General features: G+C 43.9%; 2 protein-coding genes across 4 annotated transcripts; both read right to left on the bottom strand.

Moving 5' to 3' along the window:
* Window positions 1-214: 214 nt before the first annotated feature.
* On the bottom strand, window positions 215-3818 carry LOC125544937. Of its 3 annotated transcripts, none has more exons than XM_048708730.1 (3): window positions 3482-3818; window positions 1357-1969; window positions 215-1214 (listed from the first exon to the last, which is right to left on the bottom strand). In XM_048708730.1, the coding sequence occupies exons 2-3, from the start codon at window positions 1933-1935 to the stop codon at window positions 366-368; spliced, it is 1428 nt and encodes a 475-aa protein (XP_048564687.1). In that variant the 5' UTR covers window positions 1936-1969; window positions 3482-3818; the 3' UTR covers window positions 215-365. The 3 variants fall into 3 exon arrangements, with proteins under 3 accessions (XP_048564687.1, XP_048564686.1, XP_048564688.1); XM_048708729.1 differs by having other exon boundaries at window positions 1357-1929; XM_048708731.1 differs by having other exon boundaries at window positions 1357-1924.
* A 1898-nt stretch (window positions 3819-5716) lies between these two features.
* On the bottom strand, window positions 5717-11548 carry LOC125544936 (nuclear matrix constituent protein 1b-like). Its single transcript, XM_048708728.1, has 8 exons — window positions 11183-11548; window positions 9915-10124; window positions 9374-9627; window positions 8833-9103; window positions 8660-8743; window positions 6902-8577; window positions 6590-6812; window positions 5717-6185 (listed from the first exon to the last, which is right to left on the bottom strand). Exons 1-8 carry the CDS (start codon window positions 11330-11332, stop codon window positions 6042-6044), a joined length of 3012 nt encoding a protein of 1003 aa, XP_048564685.1. The 5' UTR covers window positions 11333-11548; the 3' UTR covers window positions 5717-6041.
* Window positions 11549-25362: the final 13814 nt, after the last annotated feature.

Raw genomic sequence — 25362 nt, 5'->3', positions numbered from 1 at the left:
TATCTATATATATGCCCCACAGCCACAGGATTCAGACCCAAGCATCTGTGCAGCATTATTACACTAACAAGAGTTGAACATCTGAGGCTTCTTTGCTCAAATCGCTTTCCAAACTGAGCCAACCGGGCTGTGTTTTGATGTTACGTTGCCACACAATTATGAAATTTCATGAGCTGATTCTATCGTATATTCGTATCTACTTTAAGATTCACCGTAGAAAAAAAGGCATCTAGTCTCAGATTGCATTCGTTGGATACATCAAGCAAGACCCTGAACAATCACCACTGCATCTGCACCCAGATTGCTTCCACCTACTGATGCTGTGTCATATATAACTATCGCCATGCCAATGGTAGAATTCAGGCCTAACTCTTCCTCCAACCTTCAGGGAGTCGCCATTTCCTGTGCCAGTAAATCGACACCCTCGACCACGACGGGAACCCGAAGCTGTAGTCCAGCGCCTCGTCCGCCAGACCTCCAATGGACAAGGGCAGCCACACATACCGGGAGTCACGCAAATCCGACGGGTTCCACCTGTCTGCCATGAAGATGAACGTGCCCGGCAAGCCAGGGAGGGGGAGCACGAAGGTGCTCTGAGACAGGAACGTCGTCAGCCGGAGGAAGTGGTTGCCTCCGACGCACGGGTTCCCCAGCGTCTCCCATGGCCCCATGATCTTGTGTGTGGCGTGTGCCAGCGCCGGATTCGGAGCCCAGCCCGAGCACCGTGAGGTGATCATGTAGTAGGTTCCTCTGAGCTTGAACACGGCCGGAGCCTCCCTGAACCGTCTCACCAATATTGTCCTCATCGCCGATGTGACGTTGAGATAATCATTTGTCAGTGGACTGACATGAAGCACGGTGTTGCCCCGAGAAGCGTAGAAGAGGTAGGCCATGCCGTCGTCGTCTTTGAAGATCGTCATGTCCCTGCTATCAAACCCATGTGGCCGGAAACTGTAGAGGTAACTGAAAGGGCCTGTGGGGGATCTGCTGACAGCCACACCGACGGATGCTTTAGTGTAGTTGCCGTCGTCGACGTGCATCCACATGACATACTGCCGAGTGCGGTCATTATATATCACCTTGGGCCTCTCAAGAACCTTTGATATATGAAGGTCGTGTGTGATATTGGTACGCTCTCCGGGAAGCACGATCCCTTCGTGAGTCCATGACCATAGGTCCTTCGAGGAGTAGCAGCTTACCCCTATAATGTCTACCTGAAAAATTGCAAACAAAGGCAAGTATCAGTGCACAGGCTACTAAGAAGCAATCAATAAAAAACCAGAGTCGCGTCAGGAAAGGTTGCTGGAAAAACAAATAACGCTTAAGGCTGATATTATGTTAGAAATTTGCACTGACCCGGTGTGCCCCTTCAGGGTGAATTTGATAGGTTGGTCCATCTTTGTTCTCTCCGTACCAATAGTATGTCGCGGTATTGTGATCATACAGAATCCCACCGCCATGGGCTTGAATGGCATTTCCATCGGTGTCCAGCCACACCCTACCGGGATAAAAGTACATGCTGTCATTTCTGCCTTTTGTTGGGTTCACAGCAGTTGTTTCACTAGGAAAGAATATGTCGTGTAATGCTGAGGACCCATCCAGATAATCATCGATGATCTTTGAAACCTTGGTAGAGCCCCGACGTTTGACTGCACGTTTCACTGCACGAGGATTCACCTTGTGAGGAGGTGGCAACCGGAAGTGCTCTTCCTCAACCTCTTCCAATTCTCTGGTGGCAGGCAGATGGCTGGGATAGCTATGGGCATGCCCAGTTTTTACTTGATGGCCGATGAAAAATAGGCAGGCAATGAGGGTGCATCCCACCAAGCCTATTACAATAAAAGATAAGGAAGATCCGCATCCAGCATCGAAGTTGAGAATAGATGGCTTTCGCTGCGTATTCCTCATCTTCGATCTCCCTCTACTAACCTTCATAAGAAAGTTGCAGCGATAAATCCACTATGCTTTACTGTGAAATGTTGGAACAGATTTAATCATGGAGAGCAAAGAAATAAATAAGTAAAACAGCTAATATCCTATATACCGGACAGAATAATCATGGATCAATGTGGATCAAATGAGTGAAGTAGTTCCAACTTAATCATATACGTAGATAGCCTTATTCGGCAAGATATTCATGATGAAAATTAGCCAAACTTTAAAAATCCAGAAAAATTTGAGCGAGGTAGACCAAGAATCTGATCAACCAGTTTTATCTAGCACAGATTAAAGGAACGAATGATCACATTAGTAACTTGTAAAGTTGTAACAGGTTGAACACTAAGATGAAGATTTCAAGACTTGGTTCCAATTTTTTTTAGTGGCGTCTCTTTCCGCACTTTTAAACTCAAGGCTCATTCATCCTTCATCCGCCTAGAGTTTGAGGGGGGTGTTAGAGGTAGTGAGGGTAGCACCCGAGTGTGTGAGGATGACACCCGTATGTCGTATGTGTAAGGGTAGGTATCCGAAATATGAGGGTAGTTACCCAGTTAGTGTGTGTTTGTGTGTTACAATAAATGTGCTATTCCACCTCTTGTACTACTCCCTCCGTTTCTAAATATAAGTCTTTTTAGAGAATTCAATACGAACAACATACGTCTATATTGAAATCACTAAAGGACTTACATTTAGGAACGGAGGGAATATAACCCTTTGCGTCAAAGTAAATACAACAAGTCTCATTTCTCTCTTTTTCTCTAAACTTAACAGGCCTAACTATCACGCTTATTCTACACTTCACACCTGTAGAAATGGAAGCAAGAGAAAAGCACGGCATGCACTAGTACCATAATTCTCAGCATAGTTCACAGGCAACTACTCTAGTGTCAAAAACGTTCTTATATTTTGGGACGGAGGGAGTAGTTGTTAGATTCTTTAAGCATCACGCAACTTAAGTTCGGGATTTCATGCATTGTGAAGTTATGAACACACAAACATATGCAAATTCGTCGGCACTCCATAATCAGTGGTGCAAAACGAAAGAAACTAGTAATATAAAGACACGGAAATCATGAACCCATAATATTTTTAAGCATTAAGCAATCCATTAGTTGCTGTAATTTCGTTGCATGGTTGTCTGCAGTGAATGCTCTGACTGATGCAATAAAAGATTCAGAAGTAACCTATCACTCTGTTCCCGCTGAACGTTTTTTACTGTTGAATTACAAATTGAACTAAGCAATTCCTCTCAGTTGCTTCAGCGCAAAATTCAGAGGTCAGAGCTACGCCCTCAAATAAGGTGACCGAAGTTACCCAAGTATGATTTCAGTCAATGCAGCTGAGCGATAGTCGAACTAGTGCTGGTAGTACCCAAAAGCAAAAAGTGACAACTAGCACCGAACCGAAATTACAGTTGCAGCAGTCCTTTGAAGTACCAATCTCGCTCGATCGATCCAGATCGGGGTTCGAATTCGCTCCCCTGATTTCGCTGCACGATTCGCTACAGCCTACAGGCACAAAACAGGAAGTGCGTGGTACGTACCGCGGATACGGCCGCTGGCATGGTCCTTGGCGCCGCTACTCGACCATGTCACCGCGCTGAATCACCGTCGCGCGGCCGTGCCGCCAATGGTGTCGTCGTCGGGGTAAGGCGGCTCAGGGGAGATGTAAGAGCGGACCGCTGGGTGGGAAGGAGCAGCGGGGCGGCGGCGCGCTGGGAAGAGGAGGCGGCGGCGAGGTGGAGCGCGGAAGGAGCACGGTGGAGGCCTGGAGAGCGGGAGCCGGTGAGCGGTGAGGGTGGAGAGGAGGAGACGCCTGCCTGAGGTCGTGACACGCGATGTTAGGTAGGAAATCAGGCCGAGTAGCTGCCCACTTAGCTCGGAGTCAGGGAAATGAACTGGAGCATAGGAGTACGCTGCACTATTTTATTTTAAGTTTTTTTTTTAAAGATGATCCTGAATCAATATGAGCCGTTAACTTTTCATGATCCGATTACGAAATTCAGATATGCTATCGCTTGGCTTGTATTCTAAAACCGTTGGATTTTCTAAGATTAAGAAAAGTTGTACTTTAGGATGTAGTAATATACACATGTACTCCGTACCTCACAAAAAATATACACGTATGTGTCATAAGAGTACTTTATTTTGAACGAACATAGTACATAGTGTAAAGTTTTTATTTTTAGCAGAAGGAAAATATCTTCTTGGAAAGAGAAATCAATCTATCAAATATGTTTCCTATTTTTATTTCTCCGTATACTTACCATATTTGTATAGTCGAAATTGCCCTAGAATGAATCGATGGCTAAAATATCGAGGGCTAGGATTAAGTTGTCCTCTTACATCATGGAAGGTAAGAGAGACCATCTTAAATTTTCTCACACTTAACTTGGAGTACTCCCTCTAATCCATATTTACTTGTACTAAACCAACTTTTATACTAAACCAACGACAAGTAATATGGATTTGAGAAGTAAGAAAAATGAATGGGAGAATATGATGCACTACTTAGGTACTTATTGTTTTGCTCCGTATATTTTCTTTGAAAAAATTTCCAATCTATTCATCTTTAATCATGACAGTACAACAAACACCAAAAATAATAAAGATTACATCCAGATACGTAGACCACCTAGCGACGACTACAAGCACTTGAGCGAGCCGAAGACACGCCGCGGTCATCGTCCCTCCGTCGTCGGAGTCGGGCACAACTTGTTGTAGTAGACAGTCAGGAAGTCATCGCGCTAAGGCCCCATAGGACCAGCACACCAGAACAGCAACCGCCACCAATAAGGAATAATGTAGATCGAATGGATCCAACCCGAAGACACACGAATATAGACGAACAACAACCAGATCTGAGCAAATCCACCGAGAATAGAACCGTTGGAGACACAGCTCCACACGCCCACCAACGATGCTAGATGCACCATCGAAACAGGGCCAGGCAGGGAGACCTTTATTCCATCTTCAAGGAGCCACTGCCGTCTCGCCTTCTTGAGCAGGACACAAACCCTAACAAATCTCAAAGAAACGACTAACAACGGAACCCTCCCGCCGGACATTGACCACTAATCATCACGCCATAACGTTACCCCAAAGTCTGAAATTAACATGTGGGAGAGCAAATAAAAAGGAGTCAGGAAAGATTTAAGCAGGAATGCAAAGGGGATGCGCGCCGCGATGGTCATGTGTAGTGCCACCCACCAGCCCTCCTGATTCATGCGTCTCATCATCATCTTTCCACTTCTTTTTCACGGAGAAAAACAAATTGTCGGCCCTACATCTGCTTTTTAGCCAGCCCTAAATCTAACTGCTTTTTAGCTCAAAAATGCAACAAAATTGTATTAAAGCAGCGACAAGTAATATGGATCGAAGAAAGTAGAAGAAAAATGCTCTGCTAAAGATATGAAATCACAGAAACCTTTGATGATTTGCGTATTGTAAATTTATGCATATCATATTATAAACCTATGTGTCATAATATGTCCCAAAAATATTGCTATAAATTTCTGCAAAACTAAACTCTTATCTCTAACATCTGACCTGACGTGGTCCTGTTTGTTAGTCAGCATGCTGCTTATCTCCAACAAGCAATCCTATTGCGATGCAATGCAATGTTGCAACAGTCGAAACAACACCAAGCAGCAACCGGGTGTTCGAAGAAACCACAGCAGCATCGATCAGACAAGCCACAAATTTCTTGCAAGACAACCATACGAGTCACACATCAAGAGAATAAAAATCACCTACTGAACGAGCACTGAACAGGCGACTATCACACCACCCATAACGGCACTAATACTCATCATATGGGCTGTTCCTACACCCCCAATCAATTTGACACAAACCACAAGCTATCAACCACTTTACACGTTGAAGCCTTCAGGATGTGAAAATAAAGAACACATGCATGGCGTGATTCATCACAGCGGCTTCCAAAACCTCCGCTGCTCATAGGCACACAAAACCAACAAGCACCCAACCTTTCAACCCGAAAGGTGGAGACACAAATGGAACTAAGAGCAAAGCAACTTCATAAGAGGTAACTGTCAGCCTACAGTCAGCTCTGTATGACTATACTACCGGGGAAGCTGCTACTCATGTGATGAGAAAACGCCACAACTTCTTCGCTGACGAACTTTTCTCTTCTTCCTCTTCCTCTTCCTCTTCATCTTCGTCATCACTATCTTCATCATGCTCATCCCTGCCTTCAAGTGCTCCAGTAGTTGGTTCGGTTGCGGACTACAAAGGATAAAGCATCAAAACGGTAAGGCACAAGGGCACGCTAGCAGTGATATTTAAGATCCAAAATACAGGGGCACCGGACAGTTGATAAGCTAAACAATTAGCAGCAACATTACATAAGATTCAAAACTTGCAAGCTAAAGCAATTAACAAGAAGAGCAGTGTGATATATAAGATCTAAAAATGTAAGCTAAACAATCAGCAACAAGTTAAACAAGCTGGCAGGATAGACTTGGAGGTCAGAGTTATCTCGTTCAGCACAAAATTAGGTAAAGAAGCAAAAATCTAAATACATAACATTCAAGACATAAGAACTAGAATAACATAAGCAAAGTTTATTACGACACTCGACAATATTTATTAACTGAAGAGGAGCAAACACATCAGGAAAGAGCAGTTACCACTGTGATCTCTTCTGAAGGTTCATCCTCGTCAGCAAAATCTGAATTATCCGCTTTCCCATTTGCAAAGACCAGATCATCAGATGAAGCTGAGTCTACTGGTATTCTCAGGTTCTGTGGCCCTTTATTACTGTATTCATGATCCTTGCTGATGCCAGATAATACACCAAGTGGGGCGGCATCATGTTCATTTTTGGAGCACTTCTCCTCTAGAACTGATGGGCTGGCAACATATGACGTGTTAATGCAGTAAAAAAAATACTCGGCAGGAATTAGCATAAAGATACTATAGTTGATTAGAATAAAGTATACCAGTTGTTCAAAGTAATTTCCCCTCCAATTACTGTCTGAATAGTGCTCCTTTGGTACTTCCGCCTTGGTTCTAAAGCTTCACTTGGATCATATGACAACAAATAATTCCTTTTCTTCCCAACTTTTGCACCATTAACAACTTGAGGTATTTCTCCAGCTTGGTCGCCTAGCTCATCAGCAAGTGATCCATTGATGTCAACAGTTTTCCGAAGGTTTTTTGGTACACCATTATCAAGAAGTCTACCATTATCATGACCAGAACTCTTCTCAGGAGAGCGTTTGAATATCACCTGAGCGCATTTTCGAACCCAAGATACTGGTGTTGAGACTGAAGGTGACACTTCTAGTTTCCTTTCAAGAAGCTTTGGTGCAGAACAATTCTTAGGAGTTGAATTATGAGCTTCACCACAAGGAAGGAGGCCAGTATAGTTCATCTTTGACTTTTCAGACTCTATCAAAGACAGTTGCTTGTTCTCAGAATCGCTTTTCAGTTCTTTCAACACATCAAGTTGCTGAATTTGTTCTGTTATTGATTCTCGGTCTGAATGTAGGAGCTTTCTTTGCTCTTGCAGCTTCTCTCGTTGATTATTAAGGGCTTCAATGGTGTTTTTTATCTCAGACAGCTCTTGCTCTCTCTTTTCACGCTCCAAATTAGCCTCTTTCCTCTCGTCCTCAAGTTTCTGCAATTCAAGCGCAACATGATCAAGTTTTGACATGATCATCACCTTTTGAGAATTTATGTGCTCGAGCTCCATGGATTTTTTTTGCTCAAACTCCTTTTCTCTTTCCCTTAAATCAGCATCGATTTCCAACTGCCTTGCCTTGGCCAAGTTCAGTAATTCCATTCTCTGGTTATCAATGTCTCTTGTAAGATCTTCCCTCTCATGTTGAATCTTACTCAGCCAACTTGCATGTTCTTGCTGCATCTTAATCATGAACTCTTCATGTTCACAGGAGAGGGTTTCTGAATTCTTCTTGAACTCAGCACGCAAATTTTCCTTCTCTTGTTTGATGATGTCTGACTGATTATTGAGATACTCTGTCATTACTCTTCGCTCTTCAGTAATTCTAGCAGCTTCCTTTTGAAGCTCCTCTTTCTTTTCATCAAACAGCTCCCATTCAATCTCGAACCTTTCTTTTTCTGCTTGCAGCCTATCGGCATCAGCCACGAGCTCTGTTCTTTGGGCTCTAAGATTGTCAATTTCTTCTTTAAGTTTGATCTGTAGAGTAAGCAAATCATCTCTATCTGCTTGGGTTATTGCAAGATTTTGCTGGGCTTGAATTGCTTCCCGTTTCTCCTCTTCAAAGAAAACCTTTTCCTTCTCCAAATATAATTTCATCTTCTGTACTTCCTCTCTTTCTTTTTGCAGCTCAATGTATGACGCTTCTCTTTGAGAGAGGAGCTTTCCTTCCTCGTCATTCAACTCATCTGTTCTCCTTGCTATGGCCTCTTCCTTGCTTGCTAATTCAGCAAGCCGAATGTCAACATTTTGCTCCCTCTGAGCAAATGCCAACTCTTGCTCACTGAGAGCTCTTTCTCTTTGATCCAGCAATGTCCTCTTCGTCTCCATTTCCGCCTCAAAAGACAAGCGCTTATTCTCCATCTCAGTTTCAAACTCAAGCTTTCTCCTCTCCAGGGCCACTTCTTGTTCATGATTCAGCCTTTCAATCTCAACCTGCAATGGGAGTCAGGATGATTTAGAAGAGGTATAAACTCATTTGCACACATCATCTACAATGTAAACTGGAGAAACCTACCCTTTCTTTATTTGCAATTGTTTCTTGCAAAATCAACAGCTCACTCTCCCGTTTGTCAAGCAAGGATTCCTTCTGAATTATAGCCTGTGAGCAAAGCAGTTGTGATATAAAATTCCGCCATTTTAGCAATAAATAAAGCTGCTAACAAAACGATTAGTAAAAACAATACATACTTCCTCCCTTGAAGCTACTGCCTCCATTTTAAGATCCAGCTTGTTTTTCTCTTCCATTAGAGACATCCATTCAGCTTCGAGAATCACCTTGTCCTCTTCTAACTTTTTCTCCGACTGAGTTACACGTGCTAACCTCTCAACGATATTTTCATCCCTCTGATTAAGAAGTGATTGTTCTTTCAGTAGAACCTGCTCCTTTTCATGCAACATTTTCTTCATATCATTCAACGATTTCCTTTGTAAGCTAATATCCTTTTCTTTGGCCTCATACCTGCAATGACATACTCGATTCAGATAGCAAAGAAGAAAGATGCCCACCACCATATTCAGGAAATGGACATACATCATACATCACAATTTACTACTCCCACCGTCCCATAATGTAAGATGTTTTTTAACACTACACTAGTGTCAAAAAACGTCTTACATTATGGGACGGAGGGAGTAGAACATAATACACCCCAATTTATATACTGAGAGACTATTATATTGATATTGGTTAGAAAGGCCAGCTTAATTCCACAAGATATTGAATACTCACTCATGATCACTAGAAAGGCGGTATCTTCTAAGCTGGTCTTCACGTTCTTCCATGTCTTGTAAACTTCTCAATGCAGCATTACGAGCACGAGTGCACTCTGCTTCCAAAGATTTTGCTGCAAGAAGCTTCTCTTCTGCCTCGTCAAATTTCTTTTGAGCAGTATCCATCATTTCAAGTGCTTCGGATAATTTGGTTTCGTAGGAAACCTTTATTTCAGCTGTTTCCGCACGCATATCATGCAGTGCTTTTTCAAGCTACATGAAAAACATGGAATCAGAGGCAGGTTAAGCAGATATATGAAGTGGAACATAAACTTAACGTAGAAGTCTAATGTTGGCATAAGAATAATAGTAAAATAATCATTCAGTGGAGACATTATGTCGATGATAACTCGAGGTATCACATTCTTCATTTTTTTTCATGATAAATTTAATGTCCATCTTTGACGAATTCATGGATGGTGCAAGCATTTAGTTGTGACAGGTTATTACAGAATAGAAAGAATTGGGCTTCTACAAGCTTAATTGAAAAGCAGTCTTACATTAGCAACACACTCCTTCTGAATGCCTACATTCTTTTTTAGGTTTTCTTCCCTCTTCCTTGTTTCAGCTAGAGCAGATTGCTGGGAAGCTCTTTCACGCTTGTGCATGATCTCAGCAGACTCCATAGAAGCTTTGAGTTGTTCATGCTTGGATACCAATTCCTTTCGCTCCAACAACATTAGCCCGAGGTTGTGCTGGTAATCATAAACCTACAGCCAAATAAGTGCACGAAATAGAGATATGGAGAGTCAGAGGCATGCAACAGTTCCCAAAAAAAGTTGGCTTACAGCATATACTAAACAGTGTCTTTTGGTATGGATCAGGATGGGGAGTGTTTGCGTATTATAAAATTAACTGTGACAGCCTTAATGGTTCCTACAACATGTTGAGCAACCCAATTAGCAAACCAGTACCATTGAAACAACATCAGCCTCCACACAGTCTTTGCAGCAGATCAAAGTATATTGAGCATAGGAAACTTTGGTACAATGTTCATACAGTTAGATCTATGAGACAAAGGTGGACATTAGTATAATGTACATCCTTTGATTAATCCAAATAACCTGAATCATTCTCTATGAGAGTAAGGCTAACAAAATGTTTGCCCAAAATTAGCACCAAATCTGCACGGTTCGATGCTGACACCAATGAAATGCAAAAGATTTATGCAAATGCCATCTCTGTTATAATCATCGTAATTCCCCCTCCAGCCTTTCTGTTGAATCCATTTTTCTTACCAAGCTACAGCTGACCTTTGTTGAAAGGTTCACTGCAAACTAACTATTGGTCTAGGAGTACAATGCACTTAACAAAATATACTCGAACAATACGAAGGACACAATAGTTGCAGCAGTTGAAACGCGTTGTATCAAGAAACAATAACCAGAAAGGGTAAAATCTACGCAATCCCAGGTCAGCAACAAAAAAACCTAATATGCAAAATATATGCCTACAGCAGTCAACTCCGCCCTACAGACACACTGGGCAATGAGCCAGAACGATGCATTTCATCGTCAGGCAACCCATCCAGCACCAACACGCACCACGGTGCCAAAGAAACCAAGAAACGGGGCTGCGAGCAGAATCCAAGAAGCCGTCTTCCCACCCAATCTGCGCACGGAACAACGCCGCCGTTGGCCTGACGAGGCCAAGAAACCACGCAGCGACTCGCCAATCCTCTCCGAAAGAAGCCCCAGAAAGACTGCTCCGGCATGCCATGAAACGCGACGCGGCGGGGAAGGGGAGGGGAGGGGAGGGAGCGAGGTACCTCGGACTCGAGACGCGAGATGTAGGCGATGAGCGCCGCCTTGTCGCGCCGCCTGATGGACTCCTCGTCGAAGCCCGCGTCGCGGAGCTTCCTCCAGATCGCCTCGTCCCCGGCGAGGGCGCCGGCGGCGGGCGACCGAGGGCTCGCCATGCCGGCCGCAACCCTAGATCTCGACGGAGGCGGGCCACGCGATCCCCGCGGGGGCAGCGGCGCTTTCCGGGCAAGTGGAGGCCGCCGCCGCCGCCGTCCCTCTCTGTGTCTCCCTCCTCCTCGTCTCTGTCTCCTTTTCCTCTCTGGCTTTTCCAAGTCGGTCTCGTGGGGTGCTCACGGCGGGTTGGGGGCGCGTCCGGGGGTTTTACCTGGCCTGGGCGTGGGCGGAGGGAGGGTTTGGTTTGATGGGTGGAGGAGAGACAGGATGGGGAGACGGGCGAGGGGGGGCTGGATGGACCCGGTGCACCGAGAGACTGGTCACTGGCCTGGCCGTCCGTTGGCTGGACGGGGATTTGATTGCTGGCAGCAGATTCTTTCCTTATTTCTTTGCTTTGTTTACTTTCAGACTTTATTCTTTACATTTTTTATTATAATATAATTGGGCATGTTTCTTTGATCATATTTTGCCAGCTATGTTGCCTTGAACATGTCTACCATTTGCAGGGATGATGTGCTGTGATGCTTCAAAAATGGATATACATTTTTTATTCTATTATAAATCCCATTATATATGCATAATTTTTCTCATATTGTTCCAAAAAAATATCTCCTACAACACACTTTCCTTTGTGATTCAGAACTAATTTTTACAATTCTTTGGTAGCCTGAAATTTTCATCAGATTTTTTCACTTTTAAGTTTCAACGCACAATAACTTATTTTCTAACACAAAAGCAGGTAATAAAATCACGAGTTGAATTCAAATTTAAAGTTGCTAGCCACACATACCCTACTTGTTATACCGTTTTTTGACTTGGTGTGAACATTCTACATCTTTTTATCGAACAATTTTCAGTGTAACAATGTTGATTTCATTTTTGGGCAAAGTTCAATTAATATGTGCATACAACTAAAAAGATAGCTTTTTTAAAAGAAGAACAAACAAGAGAGCTTTGTTGATGAGTTAAAAAAGTGTATGAGAGAGTAACTTCAACACCCATGTCAGTACAAGTATTGACCACATATATACACAGTGCAAGTTCATTTTAGCAAAACAAAAGTTGCAAGTTCGTGTGGTGCTCTATTACATTCGTGTTTGTGATTGACTCAAACATCCGAAAGAAGTGCCACCAGCCTCTGCTTCCTGAACCAAACCACTCGGCAATCTATGTTTGGTGTCCGGCGCTTTAAGTGTTACATGCATTGCATAACTAAACACAACAATGTACTGGTATAAACAACTTATTGGACAAAAGTTGTAAAAATCTGATAAATATAAATATATGTACATTTGAGATGAGGACCGTAGTCCGGCATTCGTTTACCTAGGAGTCGAGAAAGTAACAGTATTGGAGGCGGGGATAAGTTTACTACTCCATTGGTTTCATATTATAGCTAGCATTGTTTTTTTTTAAAGTCAAGCTTCATAAACTTTGACTATATTTATATAGAAAATTTTCTATATCTACAATGTTGAGTGTGAATCCAGTAGTATTGATTTGACACTATAGATATTGATGGATTATTCTATAAACCTGATCAGTTTTTATGAGGTTTGATATTATAAAACCTATCCGGAAAAAAAGACAGCCCTTATAAAACCTACAAGTACACGCATTTAGCTATCGCAACTTTACCCAAAAGTAGCGTTTGGCTGGTAGCCCGTGACCATGGAACAAATCCAAACCGTAGGCTTGGTCCACGGAAGCATCCGAGGAGACGGGATCTTTTCGGCTGCGTATAATAAAAAAGTAAACCAGCTCACTGGCATTCGGCAGGTGTGCTGGACAGCCATGACACGCGGGGTCAAGTACTTAAGATGGCCCACACGTCAGTGTGGACTTTCGGCATCGTTCCCGGCGGCTGGCTCCGAAAAAGGCAGCGCAGCGCTGCCGCTTTCGAAAACAGCGACCGACGTTTCCTCCACGGACGCTTTCGCCTGCAACTCTGCCAGCCTGCCTGAGGCCGTCCCGCCGACGCGCGGGCCACGGGCTGCGCGGGCCCGGGCGGCAGTGACATGGGCTCTACCGAGCGCCTGTTGGGAGCTGGCGGGTGGGAGGAGGTCCAGCTTGGTGGGATTTCGGGGTGGCGCCCAGCGCGTTTGAGGTGTGGGCGTGGGGAGGAGGGCCCAACAAATTGGCCGGTGCGCGCCGTGCTAGGAGCCTGCCCGCCCGCCTGGTTGTTCGGTGGACATGATGAGTGGTGGTATCTGGATGAGGAGATGAGCTCGGCTCGGGAGTGGCGCCACCCGAAGCCGCATCCGAGGCCGCTGGGGGGCCCCGCCTACGCGCGGGCGCCAGTCGCGTCGCGCCGAAGGTAGGGTGAGCTCCGACTTTGACGGCTGCTTCGCGGTTGGACGCTTTGACTACGACGCCTCTCCAACCTCCTGGGCAGATTGGAAACCGGACGAGGAAAATGAAACTACTCCTCCAGTACACACTCCCGGAAAATAATAATTTGTTTGTGGTAGACTGAAACCGGGCGCCAACCTTTGTTTCAAAAAATCAGTTTTACTAGAAAATCGGTTAAGAATGCGCTCATAGGAAAACTTAACCTGAGTCTAGAGACACCTGCAAACCAGGTCACATACCTAAGACGCAGCCCCAAAACCCATCTAGGGTTCCTTCCCGGCCATCATATTCCTCCGCGGGTAGATCGACGGTCTCCTCCTCCGATGGTCAGGGTTTGTGAGGATGCGCCAATTGTAGTTTTTTTTTTCTCTTCAGGCATTAGGAGACAACGGTATCACTTTCGACATGCAATAAAGTCTCCCCGCCTCATCCTCATTCTGGTGATGCTTCTTTGTATCGCCAGGAGGCGTGTGGAAGATGGTGTGTTCTTAGATCTGGTTCTTCGTGTCTGACATTTTCTTTTATAGGTTTGTCTCGGTCGGGCTGTCCGGTGGAGCAGACAACGTGGCGGTATGTCTTTGTCCTCCGGCTCCAATTTCAACCGATGAAGATTGACCAGACTCGGCCTATCGAGGAGCATGCAAGGTTTGTTTTCCCCGACCCCGTCCGGGTCATTTTTTTTCTCCGAGGTGATGATTTGCTACGCAGATCGTGGCCGCTAACGTCTTGTACGCTTGTGGTCTATATCGATGACTTTTCGGATGCTACTTTTAAAAGCTCATCGGTTTAAACAAGTTTGCTCCGCTGAAACAAGGGCCAGAGACGACACTGAGATTTGCTCACAACACACCATCAATGGATGCAGGAGGAAGAAGACCTCATACTCATCAAGGATTTTGATGTGCTTTTAAATTTCTACAAGGGTGTTTTTTAAGGATGAAAGTGCGTTATATCGACTAGAGGGGGGTGAATAGCCGATTTTTATGAAATTCTTCACTGAGGCCGGTGAGGAAATTCCTTACCGAAGAACTACTAGCAGCGGAATAAGTACTCAGAAGTAAACATAACAGAATACAAGTATAGTCATCATGATGAAATAAAGACAGACACAGAGTACAGGAAACGTAATCACAGGATAACACGGAATGAAGACAAACAGACTGAAGAAATTGAACTGAGAAAATTGAGAAAGTCTTCAGTCAAAGTCTTCAAACACAGATATGAACAAACACACAACACAGTTATGAGGGAATGAAAGAGTTGAGGAAATAGAACCAGTAAGCTTGGTGAAGACAATGATTTGGTAGACCAGTTCCAACTGGTGTCTCAGTTGTATGTCTGGTTGGAGCGGCTTATTTAAACTCGAGGACACACAGTTCCGGACACCCAGTCCTGAACACACAGCTCAGGACACCCAGTCCTCACCGTATTCTCCTTGAACTAAGGTCACACAGACCTCGTCCAATCACTCGTGGTAAGTCTTCATGCGACTTCCAAACCTTCACAAACTTGGTCACTCGGCGATCCGCAATTCCTCTTGGATGCTCTAAACCATCACGCCTAACTGTCTGGAAGAAGCACAGTCTTCAAAGGTAACAAGCGTCGGATCCACGCAGGATCAATCTCTTCAGTAATGCTCAATCACTTGGGGTTTGTAGGTGTTTGGATTTTGGGTTTTTCCTCACTTGATGATTTTCGCTCAAAGTCCTCAGAGGATGGGTTGCTCTCAAATGACAAGTGTCGGTTGCTCCAAAATCACTAAGGGGCACTAGATGCACTTACAATCTTCCCCTTTTTGGTGATTGATGACAATATAGGTTAAATTTTCAACGGGATAAACATATGAAGTGTAACTACTGATATTGGGGAATTTGATTGCAAGATATAGAAGAACCCCCCCTGAATATGTGCATAGTGAGGAATTTGCCTTTGAAGCAATACACACTTGAAGAGTTGAATCATGGAGATCTCTTCCTATATCTTGTAATTCATACATGCATTTAACATATAATATGAAGAATTTGGAATGCATGATGAAATATGGTGCCTGGTGAAATTCAGCATGCGTGCAATAATATTAACGAGGAATAAGCATGCAGAATAGTGCATCAAAAGTATCAGAGCACAGTGCATCAAAAGTATTAGAGCACCATCGGGTTTAAGATTACAACTCGATCCAATAAAGTTTCAGAAGAACAAGAGTTGTAACTTAGCAAAAAAACGCCCATATAGTAGACCCGCTTGAAGACTAACTCATATTTCTCCCCCTTTGTCATCGAATGACTAAAAGGATCGAAAATGAGGACTAACGCTCCTGAAGATAATCATGTTGATGAAGGAGCGCCAGCGTTGTTGGGGTCGTTTATTGATGTAGGGCCTACCGCAGTGTCGTCCAAATATTCATGTTCATCAGTGTCGCACGATGAAGAATATGAGCTGGCCACCAGAGAAGGAACCTGGACCTTCTTGAATTTCTTCGGTGGAGGTGCATACCAGTCAAAATTTTCTTTGAGACCCATGTTTTTCAGATCTTCTTCACCATACAGATGTGACAAGATTGCCCATGTGTGACCGAGGACTTGATGGAGGTAGTAGTGGTTTTTCTTCACTGCATTGTGTGTGGCAGTCATGTTGTGAAGAAGTGAACCAAACTGACGCTTAACCCATTTGTGATTTTGATCCACCTTCTGGTGAAGACTAAGCAGAAGTTCACGTTCAGTCATCACGCGCGGAGCAGTGGCTTGAGGAGTGGACTTAGGTGCATTGGCAGAGTCATGTGTGGCAGAGTCATCATTGGTGAAATAAGATGCAGCTTTGCAAAACTGACCATCCAATGGACGAATTCCTTCATCTATTACAGCTGGTGCTTTACCCTTTCCATCAACTGAGGAATATGTCTGCTTGAGGACTTCAATTGGGGGCAAGTAGCTGAGGTGATTCTGGAAATCAGCTTTGTAGTTGAGTGAAGACCTTGTTCTGAGGAATCTCATAATCCAAGGTGCATAAGGCTTCAGCTCAAACGGTGACAGTGCGACATTTGCCATAGTCCTCATGAAAAAATCGTGATAATTGACAGGAATGCCATGAACGATGTTGAATACCAGATTCTTCATGATGTCAACAATTTCCTTATCAGATTAGTCGTGGCCTTTGATGGGACTGATTGTCCTCGTAAGAATATGATAGACAGTTCTGGGCACGTACAGCAATTCCTTCACGAGGAATTTGGTTTTTGGTGCTTGACCTGGCTTCAAAGGTTTCATCAGCACCTGCATGTAATGATGTGTGAGCTCAGGTTCACTGTAGATGCAGTGAGCTTTTTCAAGGGGAGGACTGAGTGGTAGAACACGAAGCAATTCAGAGGCTGGTGCAGTGTAGTGAGTGTTTTCAGACATCGAGTACATCACCCATGAATTCACATCTTCAGTATCTCCGGTGATGTGCAGCGTTGCATAGAATTGAAGAATTAGTTCTTCATTCCAATCGCAGATGTCAGAGCAAAAGTTGAGCAGTCCAGCGTCGTGAAGAACACTGAGGACTGGTGCGAAGCACGACAGAGATTCCATATCCACGTGAGGAATATGCTCATGGTAGAAGATTTTCTCCTTGTTGAACAGCACTGAGGAATAGAAATTTGCTTGACTGGCAGTCCAGAAACGCCTCTTCCTAATGCGAGTAGTCATATGGGTTGTAATCTTCGAAGAATACGTGCTCGCCGAAGAAATCATCAGCCTTGAACTTTTGCTTGCGTGAGAAAGGATCGTTTGGCTTCGGCAGAGGAGAGTCAGTGAGTTGCATCACGACCTCAGGAATCTCAATCGCAGGTTCTTCAGGCTGAGGAATTTCTGGTTCCTCCTCAGTGGCAGTCCGCGTCATTGGTTGTTCAGCAGCAGCAGTTTCTTTAGCGCTGGTGGCTGGAATTTCCTGATGGATAGATGCAGTGGGATGAGTTTCTTTAGAGCTTGTGTGAACAGTTTGTGTGGGGGACTGAGGAATTTGCTGTAGAGGGGTGAATATTGGAGAGTTTGGATGCTGACTTTCCCATAATTCATCACTGATTACGGGTGTGGAGCAGCCAATGTCCACATCTTCATCTTCCATTTCTTCAACGCCGGCCTCTTCAACTGTGAACTGAGGCATATGCGAGGAGATGATAGGTGTTGAAGGGATCGCATCCACTTCAATTTCTTCATCCAACGGTTCAGACGAAGCAGCAGAAGGAATTTCTTCATCAGATCCGCTGGGGATCACATATTCTCCATCAAAAGGAACAAGGTCCTTTGATGGCCTGGTTGAGATGGGGACAACATCAATCGGATTTGCAAATGAACTTGTCATAGGCTTCATTTTCTTCGAAGCTGAAGAATCTGAAGCAGTTGATGCTTTCCTTTTCTTCACTGCAGCACGCTCTGCAGCCTTGGTCTTCTTCACATCTGATGCAGATGGAAGGATTAGAGTTGAAGTTGGTGCAGGAGCAGCTGAGGAATCTGGTTGATTTTCTTCAGGCACAACTGATGCAGTTGCCCTGAGTTTTTCAGTTTCTTCAGGCACACCACTAGTGGGTGCCCTGGCAATTTCTTCAGTGGCTGGAATGCAGTCATCAGCCCTGGAACTCACATTATCTTCAGCATCCTGATTGTCATCAGCGGTGCTGGCATTTTCTTTAGTAGGCTGAGCAGATGCTTCAGCCTGAGAAATTTCCTGTTGCGTTGGGGCTGCAACACTGGAAGTGAAGTTATCCGCAAGTTTCACAAAACGAACCTTGGCTCCAAGCCAATCAGCGCGATATGCATCAAAGTCATCACTGAGTTTCTTAATCTCAGTCTGAATAGTGACAAGTTCTTCAGTTGTCATAGAGACAACGTTTTTCTTTAGATAACGCTCTTTCTTGTACTATGCTTTCTTGATCTGCCTAGCCTTCTTAAATTTCCACTTTTCTTCTTGAATGAAGTGGGTCAGCATGTGACTCTGGCCAGGAGTCAGTTTGAAGTCAGGCAAGGGAGTGTTGGGGCCCTTGTGCCAATCATCAATGTAGTCGAGGATCAGCTTGGGATCCAAAAGCAGTGTCACTTCTGATCCTTTGGCTCTAGCGGCCCTGACTTGCGTGTCTCTGGTGATTTCTGCAAGTTCATCATCATCAGCTTCGTCTTCATCAGACGGCACTTGAAAAGCGACTTACTTTTTTTAAGGAGTTGGGCGAGGACCTCGTCCAGCAGTGGTCTTTGTCTTCAGCAGTGAGGGGCCAGCTGAGGAACTTGGTGCAGCTGAGGAACTAGCTGAGACACCTAAGGCAATGGAGATGCCGGCAGTCCTTTGGCACGAGGCGAGATACACAGGTGCTGAGGATTTAGGCGGAACAGCTGAAGGCTTTGGCGGAGGAGCTGATGACTTGGGAGAAACAGAAGCAGCATGAGGAATTGGCCGTGAGGGCTTTGATGATTCTGGCCGTGAGGGCATTGCTGTGGAACTTGGCCTGCGCGCAGGCTTCTTAGACATAACCTTCTTTGGCTTGACAGCAGAGGCCTCAGCAGAGGCAGCAGCAGCAGCAGAGTCTTCATTGAATTTCCTCACTGCTTCTCTGGCTTGCTTAGCCAACTTGGCTTGGCGCTTGGCCCATTCATCAGGATAGTCCTCACCGTGCTTGAGGCTGGTGAGATCTGCTATTTGGCCAGGTGCCAATGGAGCTTTTGGGCATGGAGGATTGAGTGCTAATTTCTTCATGTACTTAGGAGTGACATATCTGTACTCCATCCATTCTCTTGCCCATCTCCTCTCTATCCTCTGTTTGCGCATTTTGCGCCCATTCTTAGTTTCCTCAGTAGGTGTGCAGTACTCAGCATATATGTCATCAGGGATCTCAAACGCTGCATTTACCTCAGGCCTCTTTCCTCCTTTCTGTGGCCTTTTACCATCAACCATTTTCTTCAGTTGAGGAATTTGAACAATCGAATTCTCTGAAGAAGTATGCAAATTTTCTTCGAGGAATGCTGCAAATGAGTTAAGTTGATGAGAACCCAGTGATTCAGCAACTGACATGTGTATGTGTAAACAGAGTATAGTTGCGAGGAATTTGGATAGGTCATATACGTTCTCAGAAGGTTTTTCAAAAAGAACAAGTTTGAGGAATTTGACCAGATGAGTCTTGAAAGATTTTCACTAAGCGTTCTTTGTCTTAGGTTCCAGAGTTGTATAGATCGAAGATCCACACAATTGAGGAATCTTGAAGAAAAATGATGCTTAGAGAAACGAATCAAGAACAGATGACTTGTGAGGTGTTTAGTGTGTGAAGATATGAAGAAAAACACTTTTGAAGATTTTGTAGATAATCATTCGAATCAACGAGGGCAGTAAAAGTAACTTTTAATTACCCTGGACGAAGAACACGACGAACTGGAGTGAGGAGATGTGAAGTTCGTCTGTGCAGATCTTTCATGCCCTAACTCGGCGGAGGAAGACGGCTATGGCGGCGGCGGAGTGAAGAGTTTCGCGGTCGGCGTGAGTACGTCGGCGACGAGGTCGAGGCAGTGAAGCTCTTCCTCACCCGCGGCAATGAAGTAGCGGCGGCGCTAGGGTTTGAGAAGCTCAAGCTGAAGAGAGAGGTCGAGCGGAGTAAAAGAAGTGAGGAAGGGAAGGAGGGGTATTTATAGCCACGGTGAAAAACTGCTCGGCCGAAGAAATTAGACGAACATGCCCCTGAACCTTCTCATTCGCATGACATGTGTCACCCACGTAATGAGAGGTGGAGATCGTGTTAGATCGTGGGTGAGTGGATAAGTGTATCGTGGGATGCGGAACGGTTTGAGCGGCAAAGCCGAAAATTTCAATAAGATAGGTTTTAAATTTCCGTTCGCAATTTTTTCAGCTGACAAGGACACAGTGAAGATTTTGAATGAGTTTTAAATAGAACACACATGAAGAATTTGTGAACAGATTGGGTTGAGTATAGCATAGAGGGAGAAAGGTCCGATCACATTCACTTAGCAGAAAACCAACTTGAAGAAATAGTAATAAGTGAATGCTGTAGAGGACATAAACTCATATATAGCCAATGAAGAAAAACTTCGGAACCAGTGAAGACTATGCAAAGTTTAAGAATATGAATAATTTGAGAAATTTCAACTTTTGATGGTGGCGTAACCCACCGTATAAGAATGATGATTTCAGACACCGCGTACAATTATCGTAGGGTTCTGAGAATCAAATTCTTCATTAATTTTTTCACACTAAGAGTGTTATTCTTCATTGATTGAAGAAAAATGTTTCTTCATGTGTTGCACATCTAAGTCATTAATTTTGCATAAATGTTAGGATGAGTGTCCTTTTCAAAGAACATTCGAAGATTCTAGGATATTTAGCTCACACCGCAACTTGTTAAATCTCTTCTCATCCAAGGGCTTTGTGAAGATATCGGCTAACTGTTCTTCAGTCTTCACATGCTCAATAAAAATGTCGCCCTTCAACACATGATCACGAAGAAAATGATGACGAATCTGGATGTGCTTTGTTTTCGAGTGCTGAACTGGGTTGTGAGCAATCTTGATGGCACTCTCATTGTCACAAAAGAGAGGCACATTCTTCATGTTGACGCCGTAGTCCTTGAGAGTTTGCTTCATCCATAGCAATTGGGCACAGCAAGAACCCGCGGCAATGTACTCAGCTTCAGCAGTAGATAGTGATACGCAGTTCTGTTTCTTCGAGGACCAACAGACCAAAGATCGTTCGAGAAAATGACATGTACCAGATGTTGACTTGCGATCCACACGATCACCAGCATAGTCAGAGTCAGAATATCCAACAAGATCAAAAGCCGAGCCCTTGGGGTACCATAATCCAAGTGTTGGTGTGTGAGCTAGATATCGAAGAATATGCTTCACAAACTTATGGTGTGATTCCTTCGGTGCAGCTTGAAATCGAGCAGACATGCAAACACTAAGCATTATATCTGGCCTAGATGCACATAAGTACAATAAGAAACCTATCATGGAGCGGTATACCTTATGATCGAAGTCAATACCATTTTCATCAGTGCACAGGTGGCCATTTGTGGGCATAGAAATTTTGACGCCTTTGCAATCTTGCATGCCGAATTTCCTCAGTACATCCTTGAGGTATTTCTCCTGAGATAGGAATATGCCATTGCGTTGTTGACGAATTTGAAGACCTAAGAAGAATTTCAACTCTCCCATCCTAGACATTTGATATTCTTCACTCATCATATAAGAAAATTCATCACTATAACGTTGGTCAGTATAACCAAAGATAATATCATCAACATATATTTGGCACACAAACAATTCACCATCATAAGATTTAGTGAAAAGAGTAGGGTCGAGTGAACCGGGTTTGAAGCCTTTCTTCATGAGGAGTTCCTTCAAGGTATCATACCAAGCCCGTGGGGCCTGCTTGAGGCCATAGAGGGCCTTGTTGAGTCTGAAGACTTTGTCAGGATTTTTTCGATCTTCAAAACCTGGGGGTTGAGCAACATATACTTCTTCCTCAAGCTTACCATTGAGAAATGCACTTTTCACATCCATTTGATATAAAGTGATATCATGATGGTTAGCATAAGCAAGTAATATGCGAATAGCCTCAAGTCTAGCAACAGGTGCAAAAGTTTCATCGAAATCAATTCCTTCCACCTGTGTGTAGCCGTGAGCTACAAGCCGTGCCTTATTCCTCACCACAAGGCCATTTTTATCTTGCTTGTTGCGGTAGATCCACTTTGTGCCGATGATATTGTGCTTGCGAGGATCTGGACGTTTGACCAGTTCCCAGAAATTGTTGAGCTTGAACTGATGTAATTCTTCTTGCATGGCCTGAATCCACTCAGGCTCCAGAAATGCTTCATCTACCTTAGTGGGCTCTGTAATATAGACAAAAGCATAGTGCCCATAAAAGTTAGACAAATGTAAAACTTTTGAGCGTGTGAGAGGACCTGGTGCTTTGATGTCATTGATGATCTTTTCAACTTGCACTTCTTTTGCAATGCGAGCATGAGCCGGTTGTCGTTGAAGAATTTGATCAGTGTTTTCTTCAGCACCATTTTCTTCAGCATTTTCTTCAGGTGCATTAGCCCGACGTTTTTCATGTTCTGGAATGAATTCTTCAACAGATTCTTCAGTAGGAATGACATTCTCAGTAGCCTTGAACTTGATAGTTTCCTCAGGTGTTGGTTCATCTATCACAGTAGATAGATGCTCTCTTTGCGAGCCATTAGTTTTATCGAACCGTACATCTACAGTTTCAACAACTTTGTGAAAAACGTTGTTGAAGACTATAGGTGTGCGAGTCCTTTCCGTAACCAAGCATAAAACTTTCATGTGCTTTCGGTGCAAATTTTGAGTTCTGATGAGGATCTCTAATCCAACATTTAGCACCGAAGACTTTGAAATAACTTACATTGGGTTTCTTATTAGTGAGGAGTTCATAGACAGTCTTTTTGAAAAATTTGTGAAGATATACTTTGTTGATGATGTGGCACGCAGTATCAATTGCCTCGGTCCAAAAACGACGAGGCGTTTTGTATTCATCAAGCATAGTGCGAGCCATCTCAGCAAGAGTCCTGTTCTTGCGCTCCACGACGCTATTCTGCTGAGGAGTGTAGGGAGCAGATAACTCATGAGTAATACCAAGTTCATCAAGATAGTCATCGAGACCAGAATTCTTGAACTCAGTGCCATTGTCACTTCTGATGTGCTTGATCTTCACACCAGAATTGGTTGAAGCCCTCGAGGAAAATCGTTTGAAGACTTTCTGCACTTCATGTTTGTAAGTAACAAGGTGTACCCATGTATAGCGAGAATAATCATCAATAATAACAAAGCCATATTGAGATGCTTCATTTGAAATAGCAGAATAATGATTGGAAACAAAGAGATCCATGTGAAGCAATTCAAACGGGCGAGTGGTGGTCATGATAGTCTTTGCTGGATGCTTGGCCTTCGTCATCTTCCCAGCTTCACAGGCTTCGCATAGGTGATCCTTAAGGAATTTGACATTCTCGATGCCAATGACATACTTCTTCTTCGCAAGCGCGTGTAAATTCCTCATGCCTGCATGAACAAGTCGTCGATGCCAGAGCCAGCCTTCTGAAGCTTTTGCAAGTAAGCACACAGCTGGTTGTGGTCCTGTAGAGAAATCAACAATATACATGTCTCCTCTCCTAAAGCCTTTGAAGACTTTGGAATTGCCAGCTTCCATAACCACAACACAACGGTACTTGCCAAAGACAGACATAAGGTTGTATCATAAGGACTCGACAAGTATGACCTTGTCCATGTGTCGATCCTTTGTAATCGCAACCTTACCTAGACCCAATACCTGACTTTTGCCTTTGTCAGCAAAGATGATATGCTTCAGATGCGACGGAGATAATGGAGCATCCATCAATAGATTCTTGTCACCAGTCATGTGGTTTGTACATCCACTATCGAGGACCCACTCAGTGGCTTTAGGTTGATCATCCTGCAGACGAATTAGTGCAGCTTACAAACTCATATACTTCATCAGTGAAGAATATGACATCAATTCATCAGATCAATTTCATCAAGTAAAAGAATTGATAAAGCAGTATGAGGACGTGAGAAATGAAAGTTCATTTTTCATGATTAGCCTGCGTCCTATCAGGCATGCTCAGGTCTCCAGCAAATTCTTCAAACGATTACGTGTGTCTGGAGACCTGACCCTGTAGAAGAGATTAGTTCTTTTTTTTCACCACCCACATCTGAAGGGGTGGCAAAGAGTTCATCATTCTGCGAGCTCCATACGAGAAGGATGGCATAGAAGCCAGTCCATTTCGTTTCACATAAGAGGGGTTAGAGTAAGCATAAGAGTAAGCAGAGAAATTCTTCGAGGACTTATGGACATAATGATTTGAAGAATAATGCACATATTCATAATCCTTAAATCTTCCCTGTGAAACAGACGGGTTAGCACGATGATGTTCATATGAGGATTTTGATCCATATGAGGAATTTGGTCCATATGAAGAATTTGATCTGAGGTTCCTATTCTTCACAGATGGCGTCATGATGACATTCATCTGAAGATTTTCAAGGCATCTTTTGGGAACCCAGATTTTCTTCATAGGGGAGCCGTTCCTGCAGTTAGTGCCAACATATCTAGCAAATACTTCACCATTCTGATTTTTGAATAGTTTATAGTTGGAGTCAATTGACTCATCATTAGAATGAGGAGTTTCACATGCAAATCTAGATAAGTTAGATGGATCAACTGAAGGTCCCTTTGCAGCAACCCATGTTGTTTTGGGGTACTGCTCAGGCTTCCAATATATACCATCAGTATTGAGTTTCCTCTCAAAGGCGATACCCTCTTTCCTAGGGTTCCTGTTGAGGATCTGCTTTTTAAGCACATCACAAAGAGCCTGATGCCCTTTGAGGCTTTTGTACATGCCTGTCGTGTACAATTCCTTCAGCCCTGCATCGTCAGTGATACTAGCAATGTCCTCAGATGAGGAATTAGTGATAGCAGAGGCATGTGAAGAATTTGAAACATTAGCAGCATTTGAACATCCAGGTGAACAATTAGCAGATTCACGTTCAATGCACTTCAAGCATGGAGGAACAAATTCTTTCTGAGATGCGCTGATTTGTTGAGCAAGTAATGAATCGCGCTCCTTCTGAAGATCTTCATAACTCACTCTTAGCTTATTAAGGTCTTG

Source organism: Triticum urartu, chromosome 3, assembly GCF_003073215.2.
Source record: "Triticum urartu cultivar G1812 chromosome 3, Tu2.1, whole genome shotgun sequence".
In the NCBI taxonomy this organism is placed as follows: Eukaryota; Viridiplantae; Streptophyta; class Magnoliopsida; order Poales; family Poaceae; genus Triticum; species Triticum urartu.
This window is presented reverse-complemented; position numbering and strand designations above follow the sequence as displayed.

Coding starts and splice junctions, on each gene's coding strand:
- LOC125544936 (XM_048708728.1), bottom strand. CDS start 11,332: ATGGCGAGCCCTCGGTCGCCCGCCGCCGGCGCCCTCGCCGGGGACGAG. Junction 9,104..9,373: donor CGCCTTTCTAGTGATCATGA/GTGAGTATTCAA, acceptor ATGTCATTGCAG/GTATGAGGCCAAAGAAAAGG. Junction 8,744..8,832: donor CAGTAGCTTCAAGGGAGGAA/GTATGTATTGTT, acceptor CTTTGCTCACAG/GCTATAATTCAGAAGGAATC.
- LOC125544937 (XM_048708729.1), bottom strand. CDS start 3,502: ATGCCAGCGGCCGTATCCGCG. Junction 1,930..3,481: donor TGCCAGCGGCCGTATCCGCG/GTACGTACCACG, acceptor TTTCTTATGAAG/GTTAGTAGAGGGAGATCGAA. Junction 1,215..1,356: donor ACCCTGAAGGGGCACACCGG/GTCAGTGCAAAT, acceptor GCAATTTTTCAG/GTAGACATTATAGGGGTAAG.